Genomic DNA, 27909 nt, shown 5'->3' with positions numbered 1-27909 from the left:
ACAAGAAACAACCACTCAAAATGACTTGACTCAAAAGAAATTTTGATACCAAACATGGACCAACCGGCTGCATCCTCGTCCAATCAGGACCCTCGTTTCGACTTCATAGGGTCTTACGCAGTCAAATCTTTAAAACTAAAGCCGGAGAAATGGATGAGGGTGTTGGGTTTAGAAGAACACAGGTCTACATTAAAAGACTTTGTGGACAAACCCTTCCCCATGCTTTTGGTGGTGGTCCTGACAAATGCGCTGCAGTTGGTACCGGTCATATCATTCCCTTGTTATCTGAAGAATAAAGCCGTTTACTATGTGAAGAAGAAGCCTGAACCTATACCGAAAAAAGATTGCGCGTCTATGGTAATATTTGGTGAGTCGTCTTTAACATTAGCTGCTGGAGTTATCTAGAAGCAGGCAGAGTATGAACTAGGTAGTCTAAGCTCATAAAAGTTACCAAAATATTAGGTACTTTTTAGAAAATATAGATCTTAAGATTTATAAAGCGTACCTTCGCATTTGTGTGAAATATTTTTCATAGTTGCAATGTTTGTTTCCAATAGGTGATCTAGCTCCAAGACTAATAGATGAACTAGCAGCGTTAGTGGATGAAGTGTTTGTTCCTCTGCTATCCAATCCACTGAACCATGAAGGCTGGCCGTTGGTTGTATCACAAGATATTCTCAAACAAATCCACAATCTCAAGAGTACTGTGTATGAGGTGAGACTCCGATAAATATATTAGTGTTATTACTTTAGGCGCTAGAACAATGTAGACCTATTCGTAATTAGGATTGATCGCGTTGTAGATTCGATAGGACTTTAAATAAAATATTCAGAGAAAATTAAGAGATCTTTTTTACGCTGGAACATACCTAACTGTTTGATTTGATATCAATTTACTCTTGCTTAGGTAAAAGGCAAAGTAAACGGCCAAACAGTCCTACCGATGCCGGTAGGAGTAGAACTAGTTCATGAAGCAGAGAAGGAACTGCTTCGAGGAAAGGAGGTGGACCTATATTTGAAGAGTGCGATAGAAGGCGTGGTCATCAAGTGGGCGCAGCAGATCAATGACGTCATGATGGAGGACTCCGGACAGGCTTTTGATAATGGACAGAATCCTTCGCCTAGTGTCGGTTAGAGAACTTTATTTTTCCATTTTGTTATACAATTTCCACTTAAGTAGGTCTGATTATTCAGACAGCTAGTGTAAAATAAGAAACACAAAACCTACATTCTATTGACAATAATATTTCCAAATATTCAATGAGCTCGTATATCTTTCTAAAACAAGGTCAACTATTGGCAAAACACGAGAGAGTGCTAAGTGAAGTTTTCTCTCAGAAGGTTAAAAATATTCTTCCTTCTAGAATTGGCATTTTGGAGATCACGACTAAGCAATCTGAACTACATATACGATCAGTTGCGTACGGAGAGAGTGCGATGTATGGCTGTTATATTGGAGAAAACTACATCAGCCTACTACCCTTGCTTCAGCAGGTTATTCAAGAACATTGTGTCAGGTACGCAAGAACAGAATTACCTATTTCAATTTTCCTGTAAGCCACTAAAATCAGGGCCTATATTTAGAAATTATACCAAAAGGCTAGAGTACAGGGTAAAGGTACCTTAGTATCTCGGCCTATGTCGCAAAACATGATTAACAAAAAAGATTTTCTTGTAGCACTGGCTGAAGCTCGAGAAATCGATCTCTATCTGCACACATTAGAGAAACATTTCCAAGGTCTAGAAGAAATTGACTTCACGGAATGTCAGCCATTGTTCAGACCCTTATTCCATGTCATCTGCATGATCTGGAGAGATTCTAAGTACTATTGCAATTCCTCCAAGCTGATAGTGCTGCTGAAGCAAATAGCTAATCTGCTGATTTATCAGGTAATTACCAATTTTAATATTTTTATGTATCTACACAGCGATGGCAGGTTTTCTAGTTATTACGCAAAAAACGTTAGGTACTACAACTTAAATTATGATTTTTCAATCAGCCACTCCATGACAAAGATAACAAAATGGAATAATGTCGCCTATCTCGGGAACCATAACCGGAGATAATATTCTAGAAACTATTCTAATCATCTAAAAATATCTAGGGACCAAAAAGTTATCTCGTACCTACATAATTAAAAGAAACTTAAAAAAACACAAATAAACGATTGCAGAATTAATCGTCACAAAAAGATTTAGACCAATTATAAAAGCACATATCTCGTTAGTCGTGTACAGGTCTGCGATGTGAGTTAGTGTTCTGCCAATCATTCATTCCACTGACTGACAAGATTCCAGGTGTGTTTGTTCACATGCGAACACATATCAAAAGGCCTACTGCCACAGCTAATTATTGCCTAGATATGGAAAGCATAGAAGTATCTAGTAGAATTTTGATTGAATCGCTTAGAAAGCAATTTGCAATGCGTAGTAGTCATCCAATTAAGATTAGCAATAAAGTTTAACATACATGAATAATTGAAGTCATATGTAAACCTGCCTATAGGTACCTTAAGGAGTGGCAAAACTTGCTCAATATTTAAATGTAAGAACGTGGTTACTATATATTAGCTCAACGTATCGAAATAATGTCGAACTAAATTCATAGCCCAAACTACTAAGTACTAAATAATTCGGTACCAGTTAGCGATATCATGTTTAACTATAAACTTCTGTTGTTTCATAATAAAAGTTATGGAATATTAATTATGGACGTTCACAAACAACAAGTTCAGTTAATAAATTCATGATTTACGAACTTACAATGATCTTAGTATCACGATAGTACGAAATGCCACGGATAATGGGAATAAAGCAGAATTTCTATAGAAGAATCTGATCAATGTGGGCACCTATGTAAGAAAGCTTACATTCGTTATTTCAGGCCAAAAAATGTCTCGACCCAAGCACGCTATTCCATAGCGACATAGACGAAGCAACTCTACGGATACAAGTCACGATAGACATACTCAAGAAGTTTAAAACTACCTTCGAATATTTCAAAGAAAATCTGGCAAAATATTTCGTGGACAGACGAGTGATTCCTTGGACCTTCCATCCTAACGTTGTTTTCGAAAGGCTTAATAGGTTCTTAGACCGGCTCAATACCATACAATGGTTCTTCAAAACAGTTTTAGAATTTCAAAAGCTAGAGAAGATAGAGATTGGTGGAATGAAGGGAAGAGTCCTTGGTGGTGAAATAAGACAAATATCAGCAGAATTTGACGCATACTTTACTGGCTTTGCATCAAAATCTTATGACGTACTAGATCCAGATGACGACACATTTAACGTTGATTTCAAAGACTTCCAAGAGAACATAATTGATTTAGATCTCAAACTTTCAACCGTCTTGGTTGAATCGTTTGATAATTGTACGACATTAGAGTCTATTTTCAAGGTAAGATGATCGCATGTCTGTATTAGATTATACAATGTAAACTGAGCTATACAGTTAATCGAGTAATCGCATGAGTATCAATAATCTGTACTAACATTTATCGATTTCAGTTGATTGATGTTGTGGGTTCGGTCTTGGATCGACCTTTGATCAGCAAGGAGTTCACTGCGAAGTATGTTGAGATCATTGTTATGCTTGAAGAAGAAATTAATACTTGCGAAGTAAGTTCCTATTTTCCTCAAATTTTCAGAACTTTAAGATTCTTCTACTTATGTATTTGTGTAGTAAATGTGGTTGAAGTTAGGTGCAGCTAAGCCTATCTTTCAGGAACTATTCACTGAACAGAGTAACCGACTGGAGAAGTACGGTATGATGGAGGTGGACGAGTACCTGCCTCCCGTCGCCGGCGGCCTCCTGTTCATGACTACGCTAGCTGCGAGGATAACCAAGCCTATAGCTAGCTTTCGCAATTTGCCGCACCCGTAAGTCAGCCTGGGTGGGGCAAATTGCGAAAGCTGATTATCTGGCTTACATTCATCCATATTCTTAACAATTATTCCCATACTCTAAGGTTTCATGTTTCTGGATTTTGTAGTTTTGGTCTCAATCATTTTTCACACTTCACATTTTAACTCCTATGGTAATTACTTTGGACACCTTTTAAATATCAAGTGCACACATTGCTTTTTATTGCTTATGTTATAATATATGGTGATTTCATTAAAAATATTAATCATCAGGATAAAGGGTACGGATGAAGCGAAGAAAATCTTCATAAGACACGAAGAATTGATTGAAAGGATCAATGAATTCAAGAGAAAATATTTCAACGACTGGACTTTAACTGTCCCCAAAATTATTGAAGACACGACAAACAATATGATATTGGCACGTCAAGGATCTGATTTGATTTTGAATTTTCATCCATTGGTTTGTGTCATTAATATTTATTATTATATATTATTTCAACAATGATGGAACAAACTCTGAAACAAAATGTTCAATATTTTATAGCTGTTAGATGTCCTGAAAGAAGTTCATCATTTACGTTCAAACGAAGAGTACAAAGACAGCTTACCAGCCGAAGGGTTAGCTATATTCGAGAAACAGGAGACGTATCGACAGTACAGGATCAACTTGGGCATAACAATTGACTGGTATAATCAGATTAGAAAGAACAGTCAGAAAGTGGAGTTCGATTTAGTAGAGGATGAGATAAAAGCAATTGATCAAAGGATTGAGATGGCTCAGAATAAACTTAACTGGAATTCCCAAGGTAATTAGTACTGCATATTATAAGCCAAACAAGAACAACTAATTACCTTGAACTTTGAACTTAATTTTATTTATTATGTCTTCAGACCTATGGAATTATTTGCAAGAACTACATAGATTAGTCGGTAATCTATTCGAAAGAATGTCGAAGATACAAGACAATTTGGTGGAAATTAAAGAAACTATGAAGGATTGGTCAGTGCAACCGTTGTTTGAAAGAAAGGAAGGCAAGAAGGTAAAATAATTGTTTTATAGAAAACTTAACTAGTGTACGAGCATATAAAGCGTACATATACATACGTCACAAATTATCTGTTATAGGATACTTTAATGAATTTAGAAGATCGACCAGATAAGAAAGCAAAACGTTACAGCGATATAGTGGCGACGGCTAATCGAATCAATGAGTTGTTGAATGAAAACATGCAACTGTTTAACATGCAAGACAATCAGAATAGCGAAATCTGGATGAATTATGTAGCTTTCATCGATGCACTGTTAGAAGAAGCACTATTTAAGACTATTGCATGCAGGTATAACATTTACATATCATACATAGATTCAGTTTATTCATTCAACTATCCAGAAAAAAGCATTTTTTATCAACACTTTTTTTCAGTTTGGGCTACATATCAGAACATATGAATCCAAAAAACAAATTAGCTCCTTTATTCGAAGCCCAACTGGAACTCTGGGACCCAGACATGGTTTTCGTTCCAAGCTTAGATCCAAGCGATGAAAAGGGATTTACAGCATTGATCAAAGGTCTTATTGATGATGTATTGAATATGGCTACGTTAATTGAAAGGATTGATAAACAGAAAGATCCAACGTATGAAAAGGAAATTATTGGTAGTGAAGATGTTATTGAGATGAAGGAAGAAATACTGAATGGAATTGAGAAGGTAAACGGATATTTTTGTGATTCATTCTTTAAAAATGTGTTAAGGAAAATAAAACACTAATTTTTGAATTAATCCCTAGGTAATTGAAGATGCAAATGAATTTTGCAAAACATTCGAGAACTATTCGTACTTGTGGCTTGAAGAAAGAGATGCAGTGATGGAAATATTCCTTACTTATGGTAGAATACTAACACCTGATGAAGTGGACAAACTAGCTTTAGACGAAAAGGACAGAGTCGAAGGAGAGGGTCCTGTTCCTTGTGAGCCTAAAATGGAAGGTTTTAGAGAGCAGATTGATCACTACGAAAATTTATTTATGGAGATAGAAGATATGCAGCCGTATAAAATCTTTAACAACTGGTTTCAGGTAAGTCAGTCAACACAATTAAAATAATTATAATATAATTGGATATTAATGTAATAATCTCTGACTTGTATCATCAGGTGGACATTAGACCATTCAGACAGGCTTTGCTCAACACTGTGAGGAAATGGGGCAACATGTACAAAGAGCATCTTGTCAACAAAGTAACTTGCAGTCTCAGTGATCTGGGCAACTTCATACGAGATGCCGATGAAGGTAATAGTTATATTTATAGAAGCCTTCGGTTCGTGTAATAAAAAATAGGAAATAATGAATGGGTAAACTTCTAAAAAATATACATGAATTGAAAAATCTTGTTTACTTTTAGGCCTACTTCAACCGGTACCAGAAGGAGATTATGAAGCTCTAGTCAGAATAATGGGATACCTCATGCACGTGAAAGACCGCACAGTCACAACAGACGATATGTTCCAGCCGTTGACTGAAACTATCGAGCTCCTTAAATTCTATGATATGGATATACCTGAAGAAGTCAATGTATTGCTTCAGGTAAACATGTAATTAATTAGTATCTCCGGAATTTATGGTGTCAAAATCGAACGATGTACTAGATGGATACATAATAATACTTTTGTAGGAACTTCCCGAACAATGGCAAGCGACAAAGAAATTGGCGTTAACAGTAAAGCAGCAAGTAGCACCGCTACAGGCAGCAGAAGTGTCGGGTATTAGGAAAAAGATTTCCACATTCGATAGTCATGTCACTTACTATAGGGAAGTTTTTAAGAGATATGAGGTATGTTATTAACTACCATTTGTTTAAGAAATTTTAGTCATCCTAGTAGTAAACGCAAAGAATTTAAATCCTGCAGATATCGAAAATTTTACGAGTATATGAATTACTTTGCAGTTCTTCAAATATGACTGTGAAGATCCTTACGAAGTAATGTCCAGAGTAGACCATGAACTTTTGTTCTTGGAAGAAGAGATGAGGGGGATACAGGAGTCTGGGTCACTATTTGAAGTGAACGTACCTGAATTCAAGTTGCTGAAGCAATGTAGGAAGGAATTAAGAATGCTGAAGGTATTTTAAGTCTCCAAGTTATCTTTGTTGCATATTCCTTATTCTGTACATGCTTTTAAATAATAACTTGTGTAATTACAGCAACTTTGGGATTACGTATACATAGTAAGAACTAGCATAGAGGATTGGAAAACCACACCTTGGCGTAAAATCGATGTTGAGAACATGGACATTGAATGTAAAAAGTTCGCCAAAGAAATCAGATTGCTTGACAAGGAAATGAGAAGGTGAGATCATAATATTATAGATAGCATTACAAAAGTAGGATAAGGATGTTAATAATATAGATGATTTTTATTATAGTTGGGACACATACATAACATTAGAAGCAACAGTAAAGAATATGCTAACATCACTAAGAGCAGTAGGTGAGCTACAGAACCCAGCAATCAGAGAAAGACATTGGGACCAACTGATGAGTACAACTAAGGTGAACTTTGTGACATAAGAGCAAATAATTAATTTGATTGTAAATAACTAAACAGACTAAAATGTAAATATAACATGAATGTTGTGTTAGCACCTTCGAGATCAGGATTGTGAAACTGCTGATGGGTTTGAAATTTTGAATTATGCATTTTGCATGGTCGTTTAGAGCTACCATTCCATTATCCTAGACTTTAATTTTATCTTGCAAATCTGTTTTATTGAAAAATTTGTTTGAATATAATGGCGATGGTAACTCTTCACTTGAATGCGGCATGCATTTGCTTTGGATGAAGTGTTCACTAACTGTACAGTTTACGATTGCCTGAATTTGTATCATACAATGTCAATGTTATGATAGCATTGAATGAATTGTTATGCGAATGTAAATATGTTTGTGATTCACAGAGCTTAGCAGCATTACCACGTGAACTCACTGTAAGTATGACAATGCCGCGGTGTGTATAGTGTATATAGAATTTAGCGTGTACAGTGTTCAGTACTTCGTACTGTTAATTAGAATTAATTTTGTTTTCTCAAAAATCTTCACCTTTCAAATATTTTACACAGTGCTTATGGTTAGCATGGCATTAGGTCATATCTATGTTGGTATGTATTTGTATAACACATAAATTGAATATTTAATTCTTGTTCTTCGAAATATTCACACTTACGTAAGTATTAACACGAGTTTAACTAATAGCATGTATATTGACATTAAAATAAATTAAAATCTGTAGACATAAAATGAAAAATTATCAATCATGATAGTATTCATAGTACCATTCGATTTTCTATAAAATGTATTAATAATACAGGTGAGAATCGTAATGGATCTTAACACGACGCTGGCTGATTTACTCGCCTTGAACCTGCACGAATGTGAGGAAGAAGTGAAGAATATTGTAGACAAAGCTGTGAAAGAAATGTCTATGGAGAAAGTTCTGAAAGATCTGCACACTACGTGGAGTCATTTGGAGTTCGAACAAGAAGTCCATTCACGAACACAATGTACGCTGCTAAGAGCTAGCGAAGAGCTGATTGAAACACTAGAAGAGAATCAGGTAGATAAAACAAATATAATATTATTTGACGTTCGTTATAACTTCGGAAAATTTGAATATTTTTCATATATTTGTAGGTGCAACTCCAAAACTTGATAACATCAAAATTCATAGCATATTTCCTGGAAGAAGTATCAGGGTGGCAGCAAAAGTTATCCATAGCGGACCAAGTGATCACTGTATGGTTTGAAGTGCAAAGGACCTGGACGCACTTGGAGAGTATCTTTATGAGCTCAGAGGATATTAGAAAACAGCTGCCTGAAGACTCAGCTAGGTTTGATAAGATTGATGCCGAATTCAAAGTAAGCTATTTTTATGAACCAAATATTGTGATAATATTTAGGTAAGCCTTGGATATAAATAATGTTTAATTCGATTTTCAGATATTATCAACAGAAATGGCGAAAACTCCAAATGTAGTAAAAGGTACTAACAAAGAAGGCTTAGTTGAGCATTTGGACAATATTCAAAAGGATCTTATAATTTGTGAAAAGGCTTTAGCAGAGTACTTGGAAACAAAACGATTGGCGTTCCCAAGGTTCTATTTTGTGTCCTCCGCAGATTTGTTGGATATTCTATCAAACGGGAATCAAGCTGATTTAGTTATCAGGTAGATAAAATTATTAAGACCATTTAATTTTTTTTAGATTTTCATAATCATTAGGTATGTATATTGTGTGAATAATGTGAATATTTTCAGGCATTTAACGAAACTGTTTGATTCGATTGCAAAGCTGAAATTTATTGATGATCAAAAGCCAGGCGAAAAGATAGCATCTGGGATGATAGCTAAGGATGGAGAAATAGTACCATTCCATGGAACTTGTGATTGTACTGGGGCTGTAAGTATTATTATTCCTAACAAAATGGGGAACTTCCATAAAAGGATACGTGGACAAAAACGTATTTTAAATATTTATATTTTTCAGGTTGAAATCTGGCTAAACAGACTCCAGGACATGATGAGATCAGCCATCCGACATTATTTCGGAGAAGCAATAGTTTCTTACGAGGAAAAGCCCAGAGAGCAATGGCTCTTCGATTTCATGGCCCAAGTCTCACTCTGTGGGTCCCAAATCTGGTGGACGACTGAAGTGAATATGGCATTTGCCAGACTTGAAGAGGGATATGACAATGCTTTGAAAGATTATTATAAAAAGCAGCTATCACAGCTCAGTACGTTGATTTCGCTATTGATAGGAGAGTTGACGAAGCAAGATAGGCAGAAGATTATGACAATATGTACTATTGATGTCCATTCACGAGATGTTGTGAGTAAAATGATTCAGGGGAAGGTTGAGGCTGGTTCGGCATTTCAGTGGCAGTCTCAGCTCCGGCACAGGTATGTTGATTAAGGGCTTGTTAAGGTCACCATGTTTTGTTTTAGTCCTTACAAATTTCAAGTCATTAGAGTTGATTTCATTCTTAATTTCATCAATCATATTTCTATAACATAACTTGAGCCCTGTCTACAACATTTCCCTTTTAGAAGAATCTGGTACATCATTTTATAGTAAAATAAAACCTAACGACCGATAATCGTGTAATCTAAACAATTTTCTTATGTAAACGTACATATAGTTTAACAACGAAACGCTACCAAGTGAAAACTATGCAGCGTTAATCACTACGATTCATCAAATCATACGTTAATGTTCGTTTAATGCCAATTAAGCACAAGGATTGGCTTTTTCATGTTTGCACGTTACCAACAAAAATGTTATATTTACCTAATGCTGGATATTTTCGTGGTCCTACTTTTCCTTGCATCCTGAGTATCACGCAATCGGACAAACACGTCCCAGGTTTAAATGATTCATGCCCTTACCATGAACATTAGGATGAAAGACAAGAATATTTCATATAACTATCTTATTGGTTTTAAGATGGGGTGAAAAAGAATATCATTGTTTTGCGAATATCTGCGATGCTCAGTTCACATATAGTTACGAATACTTGGGTAATACTCCGAGGCTTGTCATCACACCATTGACTGATCGCTGCTACATTACACTGACACAGGTGAGTTGAAAATAATATTATTATTTCCGAAGTTTAAAGATTTTATCATGACCTCATAGTGAAAAGGACCATTAATTGAATGCATAACATACTGAAACCAATGCATATAATATGAAAAACATATAATGCTCTTATTATTTATGTAATGTATATGTTTTTTACTGATATAATGTTTCCAGTCCCTTCACTTGATCATGGGTGGAGGTCCGGCGGGACCAGCCGGTACTGGCAAAACTGAGACCACTAAAGACTTGGGAAGAGCTTTGGGTATAATGGTGTATGTCTTCAACTGTTCGGAGCAAATGGATTATCAGGTAACAAAAAGAAACGTAAAAGGAAAAACTGTAATTAGATTCAATTCAATTCAATATTTTATTGCACTCCATAAGTTTCACGAAGGTGTTACATAATATTATTTTGGTACATTATGGACCCCGTAAGGCACGGCAACATAGAACAGAGATCTTAAAGCCGCTTTCGCTAATTCAATAGGATTGGTTAGCGATGACAAGCTTAAATGAGAACGCAATTCCTTTTAAGTTCACCGTCCCAGCTGTTTGTGTGACTCAAATTCTTGAGACATATTTGAAAGGACTATACCAAAACGACTCTTTGATTTACTGTTTTTGTCCTAAACTGACTGAACAGGTTCTGATTACTTCATAATACTTGCGTCGAAACCGGTTATTTTAAATTCTTTATTACCTATTTTAGAGCTTTCTGTTGTTACTATAAAGACTATTTTTGTGTGCAGTCTTGCGGCAACATTTACAAAGGGCTGGCACAAACTGGAGCTTGGGGATGTTTTGATGAGTTCAACCGAATCTCAGTTGAGGTGTTGTCTGTCGTTGCTGTCCAAGTGAAGTCTGTACAAGATGCCATCAGGTATATTAACATACTAAATACCTGAAACTTTAAATAAACTGTATTGATTATTTCATCTATATTTAGCTAGAGCCAGAACATAATTTTAATCTCCCTTTTCTCTTCAGGGACAAGAAGGAAAAATTCAATTTCATGGGAGAAATAATATCCCTAACCCCATCAGTTGGTATTTTCATCACCATGAACCCTGGTTACGCCGGTCGTACGGAACTACCTGAGAATCTGAAAGCTTTATTCCGGCCATGTGCTATGGTTGTACCAGACTTCGAACTGATTTGTGAGATCATGTTGGTCGCTGAAGGGTTTCAAGAAGCTAAAATATTGGCTAGGAAGTTTATTACGCTGTATACTTTGTGTAAGGAGTTGTTATCGAAACAGGATCATTATGATTGGGGATTGAGAGCTATTAAATCTGTATTAGTGGTTGCCGGGTCTTTGAAGGTAAGTTATACAATTTCCCAGAACCATATGATTTTGATTAAATTCCCTACGTTGTACAAACTTTGATTTTGGTTATTCACAGAGAGGCGATCCAGGTAGACCAGAAGAAGAAGTACTCATGAGAACTCTTCGAGATTTCAACATACCAAAAATAGTAACAGACGACATGCCAGTATTCATGGGGCTTATCGGTGACTTGTTCCCAGCTCTAGAAGTACCAAGAAAACGTGATCTGGAATTCGAAAGAACTGTCAAACAAGCTGCTATGGATCTGTCTTTACAACCTGAAGACAATTTCATTTTAAAAGTAGTACAATTGGAAGAATTGCTTGAAGTTCGACATTCTGTCTTTATCGTTGGTAATGCAGGCACAGGGAAGACTCAAGTATGGAAAACGCTTTTTAAAACTTACCAGAATCTGAAGAAGAAGCCTATTTTTAATGATTTGAATCCCAAAGCTGTTACTAATGATGAACTCTTTGGTATTATTAATCCAGCTACAAGAGAATGGAAAGATGGTTTGCTCTCAGTAATAATGAGAGATCAAGCTAATCTGGCCGGAGATAATCCAAAATGGATAGTACTTGACGGTGACATAGATCCGATGTGGATTGAATCCTTGAACACTGTGATGGATGATAACAAGATTTTGACGTTGGCTAGTAATGAACGTATTGCTTTGACTCCTGTAATGAGGCTGATGTTTGAGATTTCAAACTTACGTACTGCCACTCCAGCTACTGTGTCTAGGGCTGGTATTTTATATATAAATGCTCAAGATTTAGGATGGAATCCGTAAGTAGAATCACTTTAAATGGATCCTACTTACGCACTCAATTCTAGGTTTAGTATGACATGGTTTTGTAATTTTTAGGTACGTTACAAGCTGGGTAGAAACAAGGAAGATACCAGCAGAAAAGTCTAACCTAGTTGTTCTATTTGACAAGTACATTCCATCCTGTCTAGAAACAGTCAGAACTCGCTTCAAAAAGATCACTCCAATTGTAGACATGGCTCATGTTCAAATGCTATGTCATCTATTAAACTGTCTGTTTGTACCTGAGAATACACCTGCAGAATGTCCGAAGGAGTGGCATGATATATTCTTTGTGTTCGCTTGTGTTTGGGCTTTTGGGTCCGCTATGTTTCACGAGGGTAGTGTTGATTATAGGATTGGTAAGTAAGATTTTAAGTCAACTCATCTTTCTTTGGGTATAAATGAAGCCTTCTTGATATGATATAATGTTTCAGAATTTTCAAAATGGTGGAACAACGAATTCAAGAATATCAAATTCCCTCCTGGCGGGACTGTGTTTGATTACTACATAGATCACGACACTAAAAAGTTTACTCCATGGACTGAGAAGATACCAAAGTTTGAATTGGACAGTGATGTACCTTTGCAGGTAAAACTCCTGAAAGCCTTTACGTTTAAATGTACTTAATTTATCATTAATTCTTAGTTATTACATAAAAATATGTTTTAGGCTGTGCTAGTACCGACAGCAGAAACCATAAGAGTCAGATTCTTCCTTGATTTGCTAATGAAGAACAAGCATCCAGTGATGTTAGTAGGCAGTGCTGGTTCGGGCAAAACAGTTCTGGTCAATGAAAAATTACAAGGGTGAGTTTCATTTCCAGATTGTTGTGCTAGCAGAATGTTTGTATATTTTGTTTATCTACTTCATTTTGTTTTTCAGGTTACCAGAAGCATACGCCATCCAATCCGTCCCATTCAACTTTTACACTTCATCAGAGATGTTACAAAAGATCCTTGAAAAACCCTTAGAGAAGAAAGCCGGCCGAAACTACGGCCCACCTGGGAACAAAACTTTGATATACTTCATTGACGACATGAATATGCCTGAAGTAGATGCTTACGGGACCGTACAACCCCACACAATCATTCGTCAGCATATGGACTATGGCCATTGGTATGATCGTACCAAATTATCTCTAAAAGACATTCACAACACCCAATATGTGTCCTGTATGAATCCGACTTCAGGCAGTTTTACCATAAACCCGAGGTTACAGAGACATTTCTGTGTGTTTGCTATAAGCTTTCCTAATAATGAGGCGTTGAATAATATCTATCATTCGATCCTGAGCCAGCATCTAATCAATCCAGAGTTGAGAATAAATCCACAGCTTGTTAAAATATCATGTGAGTTGTTTTTCACTTTCTTTTGTATTTCTACTGATGTATGACACTTTTGTCTTATACTTAATGTTGATGTTATTTTCAGCAAATGTGGTACAAGCAACTATAACTCTTCATAACAAAGTGTCTCAAGTATTCCTACCAACAGCAATCAAATTCCATTACATATTCAATTTGAGGGATTTGTCCAATATATTCCAGGTAACCTTAAACCATATTCAGATACATAAAAAATAATATTGGAAGAGTACTTGTGAAAATAAGTTTTGAATATTTTTTCAGGGTTTCTTGTTCAGTAGCAATGAATGTATAGAGACCACATCTGATATGCTGCGTCTATGGATGCATGAGACAAGCCGTGTGTACGGAGACAAACTAACTGAAGAGAAAGATATTGATGCTTTCCTTAAAGCCCAAGTTGATATCTGTAAGAAGAATTTTGAGGTAAATAACGAGAATCCATTTTTTTTTTAATTTAGACTCCACAGAATCCACATGATGTTTGTACAGTAATAAAAACTTATAAAAATTGTGTATCTGTTTCGGCAAAAGCCTGAAGTGCGGCTATTTTTACCCGGTGAGAGATAGGTGTAGGTTTACATAAGGAATAACTATGTACTCCATTATATACTCCGTGATATATTTGGATTTTGGTTTTATGACTACAAAATATATTTTTTATCTCTAGGATATCGACGAAGGTGTAGTATTCGAGCGTCCAAACATCTACTGCCACTTTGCGGGCGGGATAGGCGAGCCGAAGTACATGCCCATCATGAACTGGGAACAGCTGAACAAACTCCTCACGGAAGCCATGGCGAGTTACAACGATCTCATCGCTGCCATGAACTTGGTGCTGTTCGAAGATGCTATGATGCATATTTGCAGGTAGGTTTTGTTTAAAGTTCCACGTTAAAGTCAAAGTTAAAGTCAGATATAAAGATAAAAAGTCATTTATTCAAAGTTGGCTAAAATCAGCACTTTTTGAAGGTTAAATTAACAAAAGACAGCCCCCAAAACGCCCGCCCCTCACCACTTCCCATGTGTTTTTGCTGGGAAGAAGTTTTTTTAGTCGAAGTAGGCCTATGAAAGCTCTTTCGAAAATTCAAACTAGATGCATGAATTTTCACACTAGCTGTTTCCTGCGGATTAATTCGTGTTATGATGACACAAAAATGTTGCCTGTGAGTGCTTCCACTTTTATGTAAATTTTTTGATCATATTTATACAATACTTACTACTACTACTAGATCCATTTGTCCGTTTACTGTAAAGGCACACCAGGGTATACCTAATATCTAAAATTATACAACATACATTTGTTTTTAGAATCTCTCGTATCCTGGAGAGCCCAAGAGGTAGCGCTTTGCTCGTGGGAGTAGGAGGTTCAGGCAAACAGTCGCTGTCACGACTGGCTGCTTTCATATCGAGCTTAGAAGTCTTACAGATACAACTCAAAAAGGGATATGGAGTTTCTGATCTTAAGGTATTTTTCATTATATAATTATGTTTGGTTTAGTTGAAATGAAAATTCTGGCGCCCAACGTGGGACAAGATTTTTCATTAATGTTCATGATGGGCGCCAAAACTAGAACCTAAAAACTGGATTGACATAAAAAACTGATTCCTCTCTTCTAGAATGAACTATCTCAATTGTATATCAAGACTGGCCTGAAGAATGTCGGCATTATGTTCCTGATGACGGACGCTCAAGTAGCAAATGAACAGTTCTTGGTGCTCATCAACGATTTGTTGGCATCTGGTGAAGTTGCTGACTTGTTCCCTGATGATGAAATGGAAAACATTATTGCTGGAGTGAGGAATGAGGTAAATATTAAAAACTTACTTTGCTGTAGATGAGATTTCCTCGTTCTTATATAAAACAACAATTTAATAAGTGTACAATTATTTTTACTAACTCACTTATATTGGCTACACTTGTTACTATGGAAGTATGTAAGAACATCTTGGAATCTTAATTTGACCCACTTCCCGGTCTTCGAATAGGAAAAAATTTTGCACACGCTCATTAATAGCTTTAAATTTTTTTACCTTAGGTGAAAGGTGCAGGCCTACCAGACACAAGGGAAACTTGTTGGAAGTTCTTCATAGACAGAGTTCGTAAACAGCTCAAAGTGGTTCTCTGCTTCTCTCCCGTCGGCTCAACTCTTCGAGTAAGATCTAGAAAGTTCCCCGCGCTCATCAACTGTACGTCTATCAACTGGTTCCACGAGTGGCCTCAAGAAGCTTTGGTGTCTGTGGCCATGAGATTCTTAGAGGAGCTTGATAATCTGCCGGTGAATATTGCACAATTTATATTTATTACACAATTTATTTTGCATATCAACTAAATATTTATTGATTGAAATCTAAAATTCCTGTTTGAAATATAAGGATACATCCACTTAATCGTTTCAAGGAGTATAGATTTTTTTGTTCCTTTTATTCCGCGCGGTATTTATTTGTAACAAAATGCGGTAATTTTTGATTAAAACGCTTCACTATGTGACACTGCGTAGTTATTTAGTCGTCTTAATTTATTACTTTCATCTATTTTCAGATCGCTCTCAGAGACTCAATATCTAGATTTATGGCGTACGTCCACACCTCCGTGAACACGATGTCCAAAGCATACCTAGCCAATGAGAGACGTTACAACTATACTACGCCTAAGAGTTACTTAGAACAGATCAGTTTGTATGCGAAGCTGGTTAATAATAAAACTGATGAACTTCGCGCTAAAATTGTTAGGTAAGTCACTTATTAAAACTAGTTTAAAATTATAACAATTTTAGGAAAGTCAATGACGATAATTTTGATTTTATGTGAACTTACAGGCTCGAAAATGGTCTCGAAAAGCTAGCCAGCACATCATGCCAAGTCGATGCACTGAAGGAAAAGTTAGCAGTACAAGAAGTTGAGCTACACCAAAAGAATGAGGCAGCTGATAAATTGATTGAGATGGTTGGCGTTGAGACTGCTAAAGTACAGAGCGAGAAAGCACTAGGTAAAATATACCTTTTCCTCATCGAATTTATGATACCTAGTAAAATAAATAATAAAAATAAAGACTTAACTTTTTTTTTAAGAAAAATATGGTGATACTAAAATGACCTAAATATCAGCCTATACATTTTTTTTATAATCCATCTTTTAGCCGACGAGGAGGAAGAGAAAGTAGCAGTAATAGCCGAAGAAGTATCTAAGAAACAAAAAGATTGCGAAGAAGATTTGATAAAAGCCGAACCAGCGCTCGTAGCTGCCCAAGAAGCTTTGAACACGCTGAACAAAGCTAACCTTACTGAACTGAAGTCTTTTGGTTCGCCTCCCGGTGCTGTGACCAATGTGACGGCCGCTGTGATGGTGTTACTTGCTCCTGGTGGCAAGATTCCTAAGGATAGGAGCTGGAAAGCTGCTAAGGTAGATATGCATATTTTGAAGTCCTGCTTGTTTTTATATCAACTTTTATGTTCAATGTTAAAGAGAGGAAAGGTTGTTCTGCGGGATTGTCCGAAAGAGTTACCGCGGCCCTGGCACATAAAAGGCCTGCGAAGGAACACAATGGATTTTAAGTCAGTAAAAGTCTGACACTCTCTCGCCGCTGCTAACCTACAGCGTATAGGTCGTTATGTCTGTAGCTGTGTGTGGTGACTAAAAATTATGTCTTTACAGGTCGTAATGGCAAAAGTGGACGTGTTTCTTGAGTGCCTGATTCATTATGACAAAGAAAACATTCATCCTGACGTCATTAAAGCCATTCAACCTTATTTGAAGGATTCCGAATTTGAACCAGGCAAGTTTGAATTAAGAACCTTTATCTACTTGAAATGGCATTCATTCAATGATTGAATAATCAAAATTGTGTTCTATATCTAGAGTTCGTAAGATCAAAATCGGCTGCAGCTGCTGGTCTCTGTGCCTGGGTTATTAACATCATTAAGTTCTACGAAGTATTCTGCGATGTTGAGCCCAAAAGAAAAGCTTTGGCAGCTGCTAATGCTGAATTGGCAGCCGCTACTGAAAAATTGAGATCTATCAAATGCAAAGTTGCTGTAAGTATTTAAGACAACATACTTAATATCTTGTTCTTGATCTTTCAAACAAAAATATTTTCAATAAAAAACAAATTGTCGCTTATAGGCTCTAGAAGAAAAATTGGCGACATTGACGGCAGATTTTGAAAAGGCCACTTCAGAAAAGATGAAGTGTCAAAAGGAAGCCGATGCAACGAATGCAACTATACAACTTGCTAATAGGCTAGTCAATGGGCTTGCTAGTGAGAATGTTAGATGGGCTGAAGCTGTTTCAAGGTAAATTGTAACTTTACATAGAAATGGACTAAAAAGCGTCTAAAAATATTCTCATCGACCGGTAGCATGCCCAAGACTTGCAGCATTTGAAATTAATATTTTTTTTCCTTTGAAACACTTTTAAATTGCTCTTTTTATTTTCAGCCTAATGCAACAAGGAACCACATTACCGGGAGATGTACTACTTGTTTGTGCTTTCATATCTTACGTGGGATGTTTCACCAAACAATTTAGACTGGATTTGATGCATAAAAACTGGCTTGTTTTCTTGAAGACCTTAGAGGTAACCATTTATGGATCTAGATTAGAATTATTGAAACATATTTTAGCAATCCTTTGGAAACAAACTTGACAGCTTCTTTTAATAACCATAACCTAATTAATAATGATCATTTTACTTTTATTTTAGCCGCCTATACCAATAACGGAAGGTTTGGATCCACTAACGATGCTTACAGATGACACGACGATAGCAATGTGGCAAAACGAAGGTTTGCCTTCAGACCGCATGAGTACTGAGAATGCCACTATTTTGTCTAATTCTGATCGTTGGCCGCTTATGATTGATCCTCAGGTAATTCTTTACTTAGATACCTTAGCTACTGGTATAACTTTAGTAGTTCAGTAGTTTTTACATACAGAATTGTGTTGCTGGGGAGGATTTTCCACCACTTCTTCCCTGCAAAAACATATAGGAAGTGGTGAAGGGCGAGCGTTTTATATTTACCTTCAAAAATTTGAATAGAAGATTCTTTTTATTTTTTAATTGATATCAACAATTCTTAGTTACAAGGAGTAAAATGGATCAAGCAAAAATATGGCGAAAAACTACGAGTCATTCGATTAGGACAGCGCGGCTATTTGGACACCATAGAAAAAGCTATAATAAAAGGAGAAACAGTTCTATTTGAAAACATTGGTGAGACAGTCGATCCTGTGTTGGATCCCTTGCTGGGAAGGACACTAATCAAGAAAGGAAGGTATGATTTCACCTATAGATGCATTTACCAATTATGTAAACGAAGTTTTAGGTTGACGATTTAATATTAAAACTCTTACCTTGCTTCTCTTCACAGAGCAATAAAGATAGGTGACAAAGAAGTAGAGTACAGTCCAAACTTCAGGCTGATCCTACATACAAAATTAGCCAACCCTCATTATAAGCCTGAGATGCAAGCTCAAACAACTTTAGTCAACTTCACGGTAACTCGCGATGGTCTAGAAGACCAGCTCCTAGCTGAAGTAGTTAAAGCAGAAAGACCGGATCTAGAAGACTTGAAAGCAGAGTTGACAAAACAGCAGAATCAGTTCAAAATTCAGTTGAAGTCGCTAGAAGATGATTTGCTTTCTCGATTGTCATCTGCTGGTGATGATATTCTCGGTGATACCGCTTTAGTCGAGAATTTGGAAACTACAAAGAAAACTGCTGCTGATATTGAGAAAAAAGTAAGATACCTACCGCAATTTAAAAAGTACATAGGTATGTGTAACGGAAGAACTTTATTCCATATCGTGTTTTGATTTCAGGTGGCCGAAGCTAAAATTACGTCAAAGGAGATTGATGTAGCTCGTGAATTCTATAGACCAGCTTCAGCGAGAGCATCCTTGCTGTACTTCATTTTGAATGACCTCAACACCATTAATCCTATCTACCAATTTTCTCTCAAGGTATCTATCATACAGATTTCTTCCAAGTGCAAATTTGTATTTTAAAGATGAATTTTACAATCTTTGTATCGCTTCAGGCCTTCAGTGTGGTATTCCAAAAAGCGATATCTCGTGCAGAGCCAGCTGACGAACTTGGCCAAAGAATCAAAAACCTAATTGATTGTATTAGCTTTTCCGTTTACCAGTACACCTCGAGGGGTCTGTTTGAGTGCGACAAACTTATTTTTGCATCTCAAATGACATTCCAGGTAAGAATCGACTCTATTTAAGGCAACTTTTTCAATTTTCTCGATTCTTGTAAAGAAAAATGTAATAGAATGTAATTTTTCACTTATTCTTTTAGGTGCTTCTTATGAGCGAAGAGGTATCATCAGTGGAACTGGATTTCTTCCTTCGTTTTCCCATAAAACCCCACGTAACTAGTCCAGTGGATTTCCTATCTAACCAGAGTTGGGGAGGTATTTGCTCTTTGGCCGGTAAGGAAGAGTTCAGGAATTTGGACAGAGATATTGAAACATCGCCTAAGAGGTGGAAGAAGATTGTTGAAGTTGAATGTCCTGAACGAGAGAAATTCCCCCAGGTACACCTTTGATTTCAAATCGTAAAATTTAGTTCATCTGCAGTACCCAATCCAGAAAGGTACCTAATGTAAATGGTTTTGATAAATAGTAATTTATTTGCAGGAATGGAAAAACAAGCCAGCTCTTCAAAGACTATGCATGTTAAGAGCTCTAAGACCAGATAGGATGACATATGCTGTGGCGTAAGTACTAACAAAATACCTGTTTATTTTATTCTTCTAACAAACCTCAGATGAAAACATTACTTCTTTATTATTATACAGGGCATACATTGAAGAAAAGATGGGCGCGAAATACGTGGAAAACCGAACAGTGGAATTCAGCAAATCATTCGAAGAGACCAGTCCGACTACGCCAATATTCTTCATCCTATCCCCTGGAGTGAACCCGCTGAAAGACGTGGAAGCTTTAGGCAAGATCATGGGTTACACGGCAGATAATGGCAACTTCCATAATGTGTCGCTAGGTCAGGGGCAGGAGATTGTCGCTGAACAGGCGATGGATGAAGGCCTGCAGAAGGGACATTGGGTGGTTTTACAGGTATTGTGCCTGAAATTATACATTTATGGCTGAAATACATAAGTCTATTTTGCATTACGCTTTTTTGGTAAAAGATATTGTTTGCAATTTGGCGAAGAATATTCATGTATAATTATTCGCATGTGTAATGTATTATGCCCAATTTTAGACAAAAATGAAAACACAAAATCATCAGTACTGGGTGTTTTCAAACTCAATACTTCTTCTTCTTCTTCAAGAAATTCTCTTAAGCAGAAGTCCGATTTATCTCTTTCAGAACATTCATTTAGTAAAGAAATGGCTACCGAACCTCGAAAAGAAGATGGAGAGCTTTGCAAATGGTTGCCATGACAACTTCCGTCTGTTTATGTCGGCTGAACCGGCCGCTACGCCTGCAGCACACATCATACCGCAGGGCATTCTGGAGTCTAGTATCAAGATCACTAACGAACCACCTACTGGGATGCAGGTAATCTTGAACCAGTAGAAATTCAGTCTTGTCACTGTTTTTTTAAGTAAAATTAGTGATAAGAATCCATTTGGAACCAGTTAATCAGTGTTTATTAGAGACATGGTATGAGGAAGGAGAGGTCAACCATTTTTTTAATTACCTTCTGTAATCAAAGCAATAGGGAGAGAAAATACAAGTCATGATAAAGAATTCTCGTAGAGTACCTATTTATGCTGCTATTTTAAATAAATGATGATGTAAGTGTATTGTGTTAACAGGCTAACATCCACAAAGCATTAGACAACTTCAATCAAGAAACGCTAGAAATGTGTGGTAAGGAAGCTGAATTTAAAGCGATTTTGTTCGCTCTGTGCTACTTTCATGCTGTCGTTGCTGAAAGACGCAAGTTTGGTCCTCAGGGATGGAACAAGATCTATCCTTTTAATGTTGGTGAGTATCCGTAGAATTTTGAACAAGATTTAATTACTTACGGGCTTACTACAAAAACTTTTAAACGTCTGTTGCACACTTGTCTAAAAGAATCAGATTATGACGTTGAAATAAGGTACGTTTTGCAGCCATACTTTTTTACTGTTAACTACATATCCATTAGTGAGTCCTATTAATTTGGCTCCTATGCTTTCCTTTATTTGTAATCTTTTGCCATTTTAGGTGATCTGACAATAAGCGTGTTCGTCTTATACAACTACTTGGAAGCGAATGCAAGAGTGCCATGGGAAGATCTCCGTTACTTATTTGGAGAAATCATGTACGGTGGACATATTACTGATGATTGGGATCGTAGGCTTTGCAATGCATACTTGGAAGAGTTGATGCAGCCTGACTTAGTAAGTTATACATAATTATTATTGTGGTTGAGGTCGTGGTGGCCTAGTGGGCAAAGAACCAACCTCTCGAGTATGAGGGCGCGGGTTCAATTCCAGGTCAGGCAAGTACCAATGCAACTTTTCTAAGTTTGTATGTACTTTCTAAGGATATCTTAGACACCAATGACCGTGTTTCGGATGGCACGTTAAACTGTAGGTCCTGTGCTGTTATTGAACATCCTTGGCAGTCGTTACGGGTAGTCAGAAGCCGGTAAGTCTGACTCCAGTCTAACCAAGGGGTATCGGGTTGCCCGGGTAACTGGGTTGAGGAGGTCAGATAGGCAGTCGCTTCTTGTAAAGCACTGGTACTCAGCTAAATCCGGTTAGACTGGAAGCCGACCCCAACATAGTTTGGGAAAAGGCTCGGAGGAAAGAAATTATTATTGTGGTTGAAAAGGATGCCTTTCAAGGAAAGCCCTTCAAAGTCTTATTTATAGTTCGTGATATAATTTTTACAGACTTCAAAAAAGGAGGAGGTTCTCAATCCGTCGGAATCTTTTGATTATTTTTAAAATATTCCATTATATTTTCACGGCATGCCCTGGGTATATGTACAATATTCGTGAATGTTTAGAGAATTCAGAACGTAACGATTCACTCTAGATCTATGGGTGTGTGTAATAAAGAATATTTTTTATGATCACACGTAACTTCATCTCACCATATTCGTAATCACACTTTCCTTTCCATTATCCAGGTAGACGGTGAACTCCAACTAGCCCCGGGGTTCCCAGCTCCCCCCAATACAGACTACGTAGGCTACCACCAGTACATAGAAGACGCTATGCCAGCCGAGTCTCCCTACCTCTATGGCTTGCATCCCAACGCCGAGATCGGTTTCCTTACTACAACTTCTGAGAATCTGTTTAGGACTATATTTGAGATGCAGCCGAGAGATGCTCAGGCTTCTGGAGCGGCGACCGTTACTAGGGAGGAGAAGGTTTGTAGAATTGTGTTATATTTTTGTTGCATTTGTAGGTCTGAAATCGAAAAAAATATAAAATTATAAAGTCGTCTAGTAGGTTGACAGGTGTAGTGGTGATTTATTCTATATTCTATTTTTTTGCATATATAAAAAGTACATATAATAAATAAAAATAACTAGGTTTTCCCTTAAAATCACGTTATAATCTGATGGCTTTTCCTCATAGTTTTATTCCATTCACCCAGTCAATCTGTGTCTATATGTTCTTATAGTTTAATCGACAAAATCATGCCTACCTAATAAAACAATAAAATGCAAAAAATTGACGTAGATGCTATGGGTCTTCAACAGGTAAAGCAAATGCTAGATGAAATAATAGAGAAGCTACCAGAAGAATTCAACATGACTGAAATCATGGGCAAAGTAGAAGAGAGGACTCCCTACGTCATTGTGGCGTTCCAAGAGTGTGAGCGGATGAACTATCTCACTGGAGAGATGAAGAGGTCTCTAAGGGAACTGGATTTAGGTCTCAAGGTAACAAAAATAATAGTTTTAGAACTTTTTAAATGGGAATGGAATGGATAATAATGATAGTTGATTCATTTTAGGGTGAACTGACAATCACATCAGATATGGAAGATTTGGAAAATGCTTTGTTTTTGGATCAAGTAAGTTTTTTTTCCTTTGAGTTATAATGTTAAATAATCATACTTTCATTCTTATAACTATATTTACTACTATTCATAGCTAATCTTTTTTCCTTAGATACTTAACAGCCCTTTAATTTTACAGGTTCCAGCAATTTGGTCAAGTCGAGCATATCCATCGCTGCTTGGTCTCTCAGCTTGGTTTGTGGACCTTACACTGAGGTTACGAGAACTTGAAACTTGGGCTACTGATTTTGTCGTAAGAATCAATTCAATACTTATCTTCGTATAATTAGAATTATTATTTCGCCGGTATGGCTAAAATATTTTTAACCATTTAGTAGAGGTATCGTGGTTTCTTTGCCAATAGATGGTCTTTTTGGATACTAATCTTGACTAAGGCTTTTAAATGTCCATTTCATAATTTAAACAATATTTTTACATATCAGGTGTACTATGATTTCTTTATATGATTTAGTTGCCAGCATCAGTATGGCTGGGCGGTTTCTTCAACCCTCAAAGTCTACTGACAGCCATCATGCAGAGCACGGCGAGGAGGTACGAACTGCCGCTGGACAAGATGTGTCTGCAGTGTGACGTCACTAAGAAGATGAAGGAAGAGTTCACGTGAGTATAAGTGATTCATAAAATGTGTTGCCCTTAAAAGAGCAAACTGTAGATCAGGGAAGTATAAATGCAAGTGTAAAGGTCATGAAAGGTAATGTCTGCAAGTGAAAAAAGCTAAGAGATTTGCAAAACTGATCATCAATTGAGATATTTTTATAATAAAAAATATCAATGGCATGCGAACATCACATCCAGATAATGTAGAATAATATGTAGGATTTTTTTTAAACGATTGAAGATCACGTGAATCAGGATTTCGATGCAATTAAGATGGATTTGGGACTATCAGATATAGACATAAACAAAGTTGTGTCGTATTTACACAACAGGGCTAGATATTTATGTGCTATTCGTAGTTTATAATCACGTCTACGTGTCTGTAACTGTTGCGTGATATTGTCAATGTTTCTTTATCATTTTTGTACTTTTCATAGGTACTGGTGAGTAACGACGCTACATTTAAACATGGAATTCTAAGTATTCAAGCAAATTGGCCTAAAGCGCCATTTTAGCTTTAGGTATACAAAAAAATTGGCTGAAATATCATACAAAGTCACACGCTATGATTTAAAAGCAGCACACGACGTTGTAAGACGGATTAATTTATATAACAACTGGATCTTTGTTGCTTTTGGTAGATTTTATGGTAGAAAAATAAAATTACCAAAATGTATATACCTAAACGAGATATTTTGTATATTCTGCCTATTTCCAGGTTGTGCTTTGCTTGTAGTGTTTAAAGCGTTTAAGGTTACATAAAGCTGTATCAACTTTAAAATAGAATACTACAATTAAATAATGTTCTTGTAAATGCTAGCTAAACAGTACAATTTCGTCTTAATTGTGTGAAAATTGTACTGCATCATCCCGTAAGCCGTTTTAGTTATTAATGATGTAAATACAGTCTGCGTAAGTTTTCTTCTAGATATAGTTTACTTCTTCTTAGGTTATCTTCCTCTGCTATATCTAAGCTTATTTGTCCTAACTTTCTTAGCATTGCCAGTAAATGGTTATTTGCATTGTACATTCTGCTATTAACTGAGATATGTAAAACGGTACAAAGTCTGTGTAAATAAACTTCACCTTCATCATCAATTCTTCTGGTCTTTTGGTTCATAACAACTTCATAAATGATACAGGTTCATATTAATATATTCATTTTGTATCTTCTGTAATGATTCATATTTTCCTTTTTCAGGAGTATATGAATCTAAAGACCAGAATGCCATCACTCTCCAATCATCAACATTTGTATTCTATTCTAACCCCACATTACTCTCTAGGATCGCCGACACGCGGACCGCACCACGGGACGGCGCATTCGTCCATGGTCTGCTGATGGAAGGCGCGAGGTGGGACCAGCAAGCCGGCATCATTATGGACTCTAAGCTTAAAGATCTGTTCCCACCTATGCCTGTGATTAATGTTAGGGTGAGTGCAATTTGACAAGGTTCGACTTCGACAGATTCATCATAAGTTCGAAGTCGTGGTGACTTGGTGGTTAAAGCAACTGCCTCTCAAGTACGATTGTGGTGCGGGTTGTAACCGTAACTTTATCACTTTTTTTAGTTATTTGTACTTTCTAAATAGGTGTATCTTGGTGACTGAGTAAAGGAGAAAAAAATTGTTATTTGTTATACAAGAGTGCAAAGTTGCTTTTTAACCGCGGGCTCAATTTTGATGACCGAGCAAGCGAATTTCAATAATTAGAATCCTGAGCGATAGCGAGGGAATCAAAAGAGCACAAGGTGCAAAATCTTTGCACTCGAGTGCAACACGTAACTTTTCATCCCACTTCATCGAGGAAATTACTAAATGCAAAAAAACAAAATGGCGCGCACATATGAGTATCAAATTAAAAAGAAGTACCTATTAAAGTTCATTTATTTGAAAACTCAGTTTAAAAATTAAACGAGGTTAAAAATCGATGTAAAAACAATAATAAAAATTACTTATTTAATTGAATAATTATTTTAAGCAGTATTTTATTCGTTTAATATGTATTTGTTGGAAAAGTCTTATCACGATTGTCACAAATGGAGTATTGCACACGATGTTCTAAATTCAAATCACTTTGCCGCTCTAGAGGATAAAAACGGTTTTTGCTCTCAGATATCAAAGGGTAAAACTACTCTTATGAGATGGTGGGATGAAAAATACATTTTGAGGCAGCCTGGACTTTCCAGTCTAACATTGTCAAACCGTCTTGACTAGCCGTGGTGATTAACTCTCATTCCTTCCCATTATGAGAAGATACCTGAGCCCTGCAGTGTATACAAAAGGCAAAAGGCTAATGATGATGAGTGTAAATTAAATAAAAAAAAAATACAGAAGACCAAAATTCACATCTAGATTTGGATGCCTTTCTGTAATAGGGTCTAACTTTAGTTTATGTTGAAATCTTCAAGAATCTTTTTCTACGAGAGTTTTAAAACGGCTGATTAATTTCATTTCAGGCTATAACCCAAGACAAGCAAGATCTCCGCAACATGTACGAGTGTCCAGTATACAAGACGCGTACTAGAGGACCGACATACGTGTGGACGTTCAACTTGAAGACCAAGGATAAGCCAGCCAAGTGGACACTAGCGGGCGTTGCTTTGTTGTTACAGATTTAATTTTTTTTTGTGTTTCAGTAATTTTAAATATTATTTTGAAGATATAAGTATTATTTTGTGCACGGCTTACTTTTGATTATTGTATTAGCACTTATGTATATCTTTTGGAAATTGCGATTAAATCGTGTTGGGATACGGGTTCACGTTTCTGTTCGTTTATGCAGATTTTATAGAATTTTAGTTACTGGGCATCTATGTAAATGTTTATAGTTAAAAAGTGATGAAAATAAATTTTATTTCATGTTTTTATTGTTTTTCATTTCTAAATATTAGTATATCATCTCCTTCTATTTGTCATAGAAAAACAAGAAAAAGTTGAACTAAAAACCCTCCTTGATTAACAAATTAATTCACGAAAAAGTCTTCTAAGCTGACTCATTTACCCAAATCTTAAATCATATCCCAAACTAACCTGACCTTTACTCGCGCCTAAATTCTAAACACTACCACAAAAAAATATGCGAACTTTATTCATAACCATGAGTCATAATGAGGAAGATAAAAAAAATGCCGGCGGCGACACTATTATAGCTCTCGACATTTTGATTCTGACCTTCTGACCTCAGTTCCGACATCATGAATATTCTGACCACAATAGATCCAAATGACTTTCTCCTATGATTTTGTTAATGAATGAATATATTAATATCTGGTACAGCTTTCTCGATGTGGTATTGGTTGTATG

The 27909-nt window shown here is 36.5% G+C and overlaps 1 protein-coding gene across 1 annotated transcript; it reads left to right on the top strand.

Annotated features, from left to right (window-relative positions):
• Nucleotides 1–54: 54 nt before the first annotated feature.
• Nucleotides 55–27471, top strand: LOC124629465 (dynein beta chain, ciliary). Its single transcript, XM_047162851.1, has 66 exons — nt 55–367; nt 558–715; nt 908–1130; nt 1365–1517; nt 1679–1890; nt 2885–3400; nt 3511–3621; nt 3728–3882; nt 4141–4330; nt 4415–4676; nt 4762–4910; nt 4997–5208; nt 5295–5580; nt 5660–5947; nt 6025–6160; nt 6273–6454; nt 6543–6701; nt 6816–6989; nt 7071–7216; nt 7293–7419; nt 7824–7853; nt 8234–8479; nt 8557–8781; nt 8863–9089; nt 9180–9321; nt 9409–9821; nt 10366–10501; nt 10681–10815; nt 11256–11386; nt 11494–11827; nt 11910–12622; nt 12702–13003; nt 13079–13233; nt 13315–13451; nt 13528–13994; nt 14077–14192; nt 14274–14435; nt 14680–14879; nt 15321–15477; nt 15630–15818; nt 16049–16288; nt 16552–16742; nt 16829–16998; nt 17149–17411; nt 17664–17784; nt 17868–18043; nt 18132–18301; nt 18446–18584; nt 18711–18875; nt 19088–19281; nt 19378–19747; nt 19829–19969; nt 20047–20217; nt 20313–20549; nt 20653–20732; nt 20814–21090; nt 21347–21538; nt 21799–21970; nt 22193–22368; nt 23105–23347; nt 23684–23866; nt 23941–24000; nt 24125–24238; nt 24458–24600; nt 25890–26037; nt 27063–27471. The coding sequence occupies exons 1-66, from the start codon at nt 55–57 to the stop codon at nt 27222–27224; spliced, it is 13467 nt and encodes a 4488-aa protein (XP_047018807.1). The 3' UTR covers nt 27225–27471.
• The last annotated feature ends 438 nt before the right edge of the window (nt 27472–27909 follow it).

Source organism: Helicoverpa zea, chromosome 1, assembly GCF_022581195.2.
Source record: "Helicoverpa zea isolate HzStark_Cry1AcR chromosome 1, ilHelZeax1.1, whole genome shotgun sequence".
NCBI lineage: Eukaryota > Metazoa > Arthropoda > Insecta > Lepidoptera > Noctuidae > Helicoverpa > Helicoverpa zea.
The sequence above is the reverse complement of the archived record's forward strand: the minus strand, read 5'-3'. Positions and strand labels throughout refer to the sequence as shown.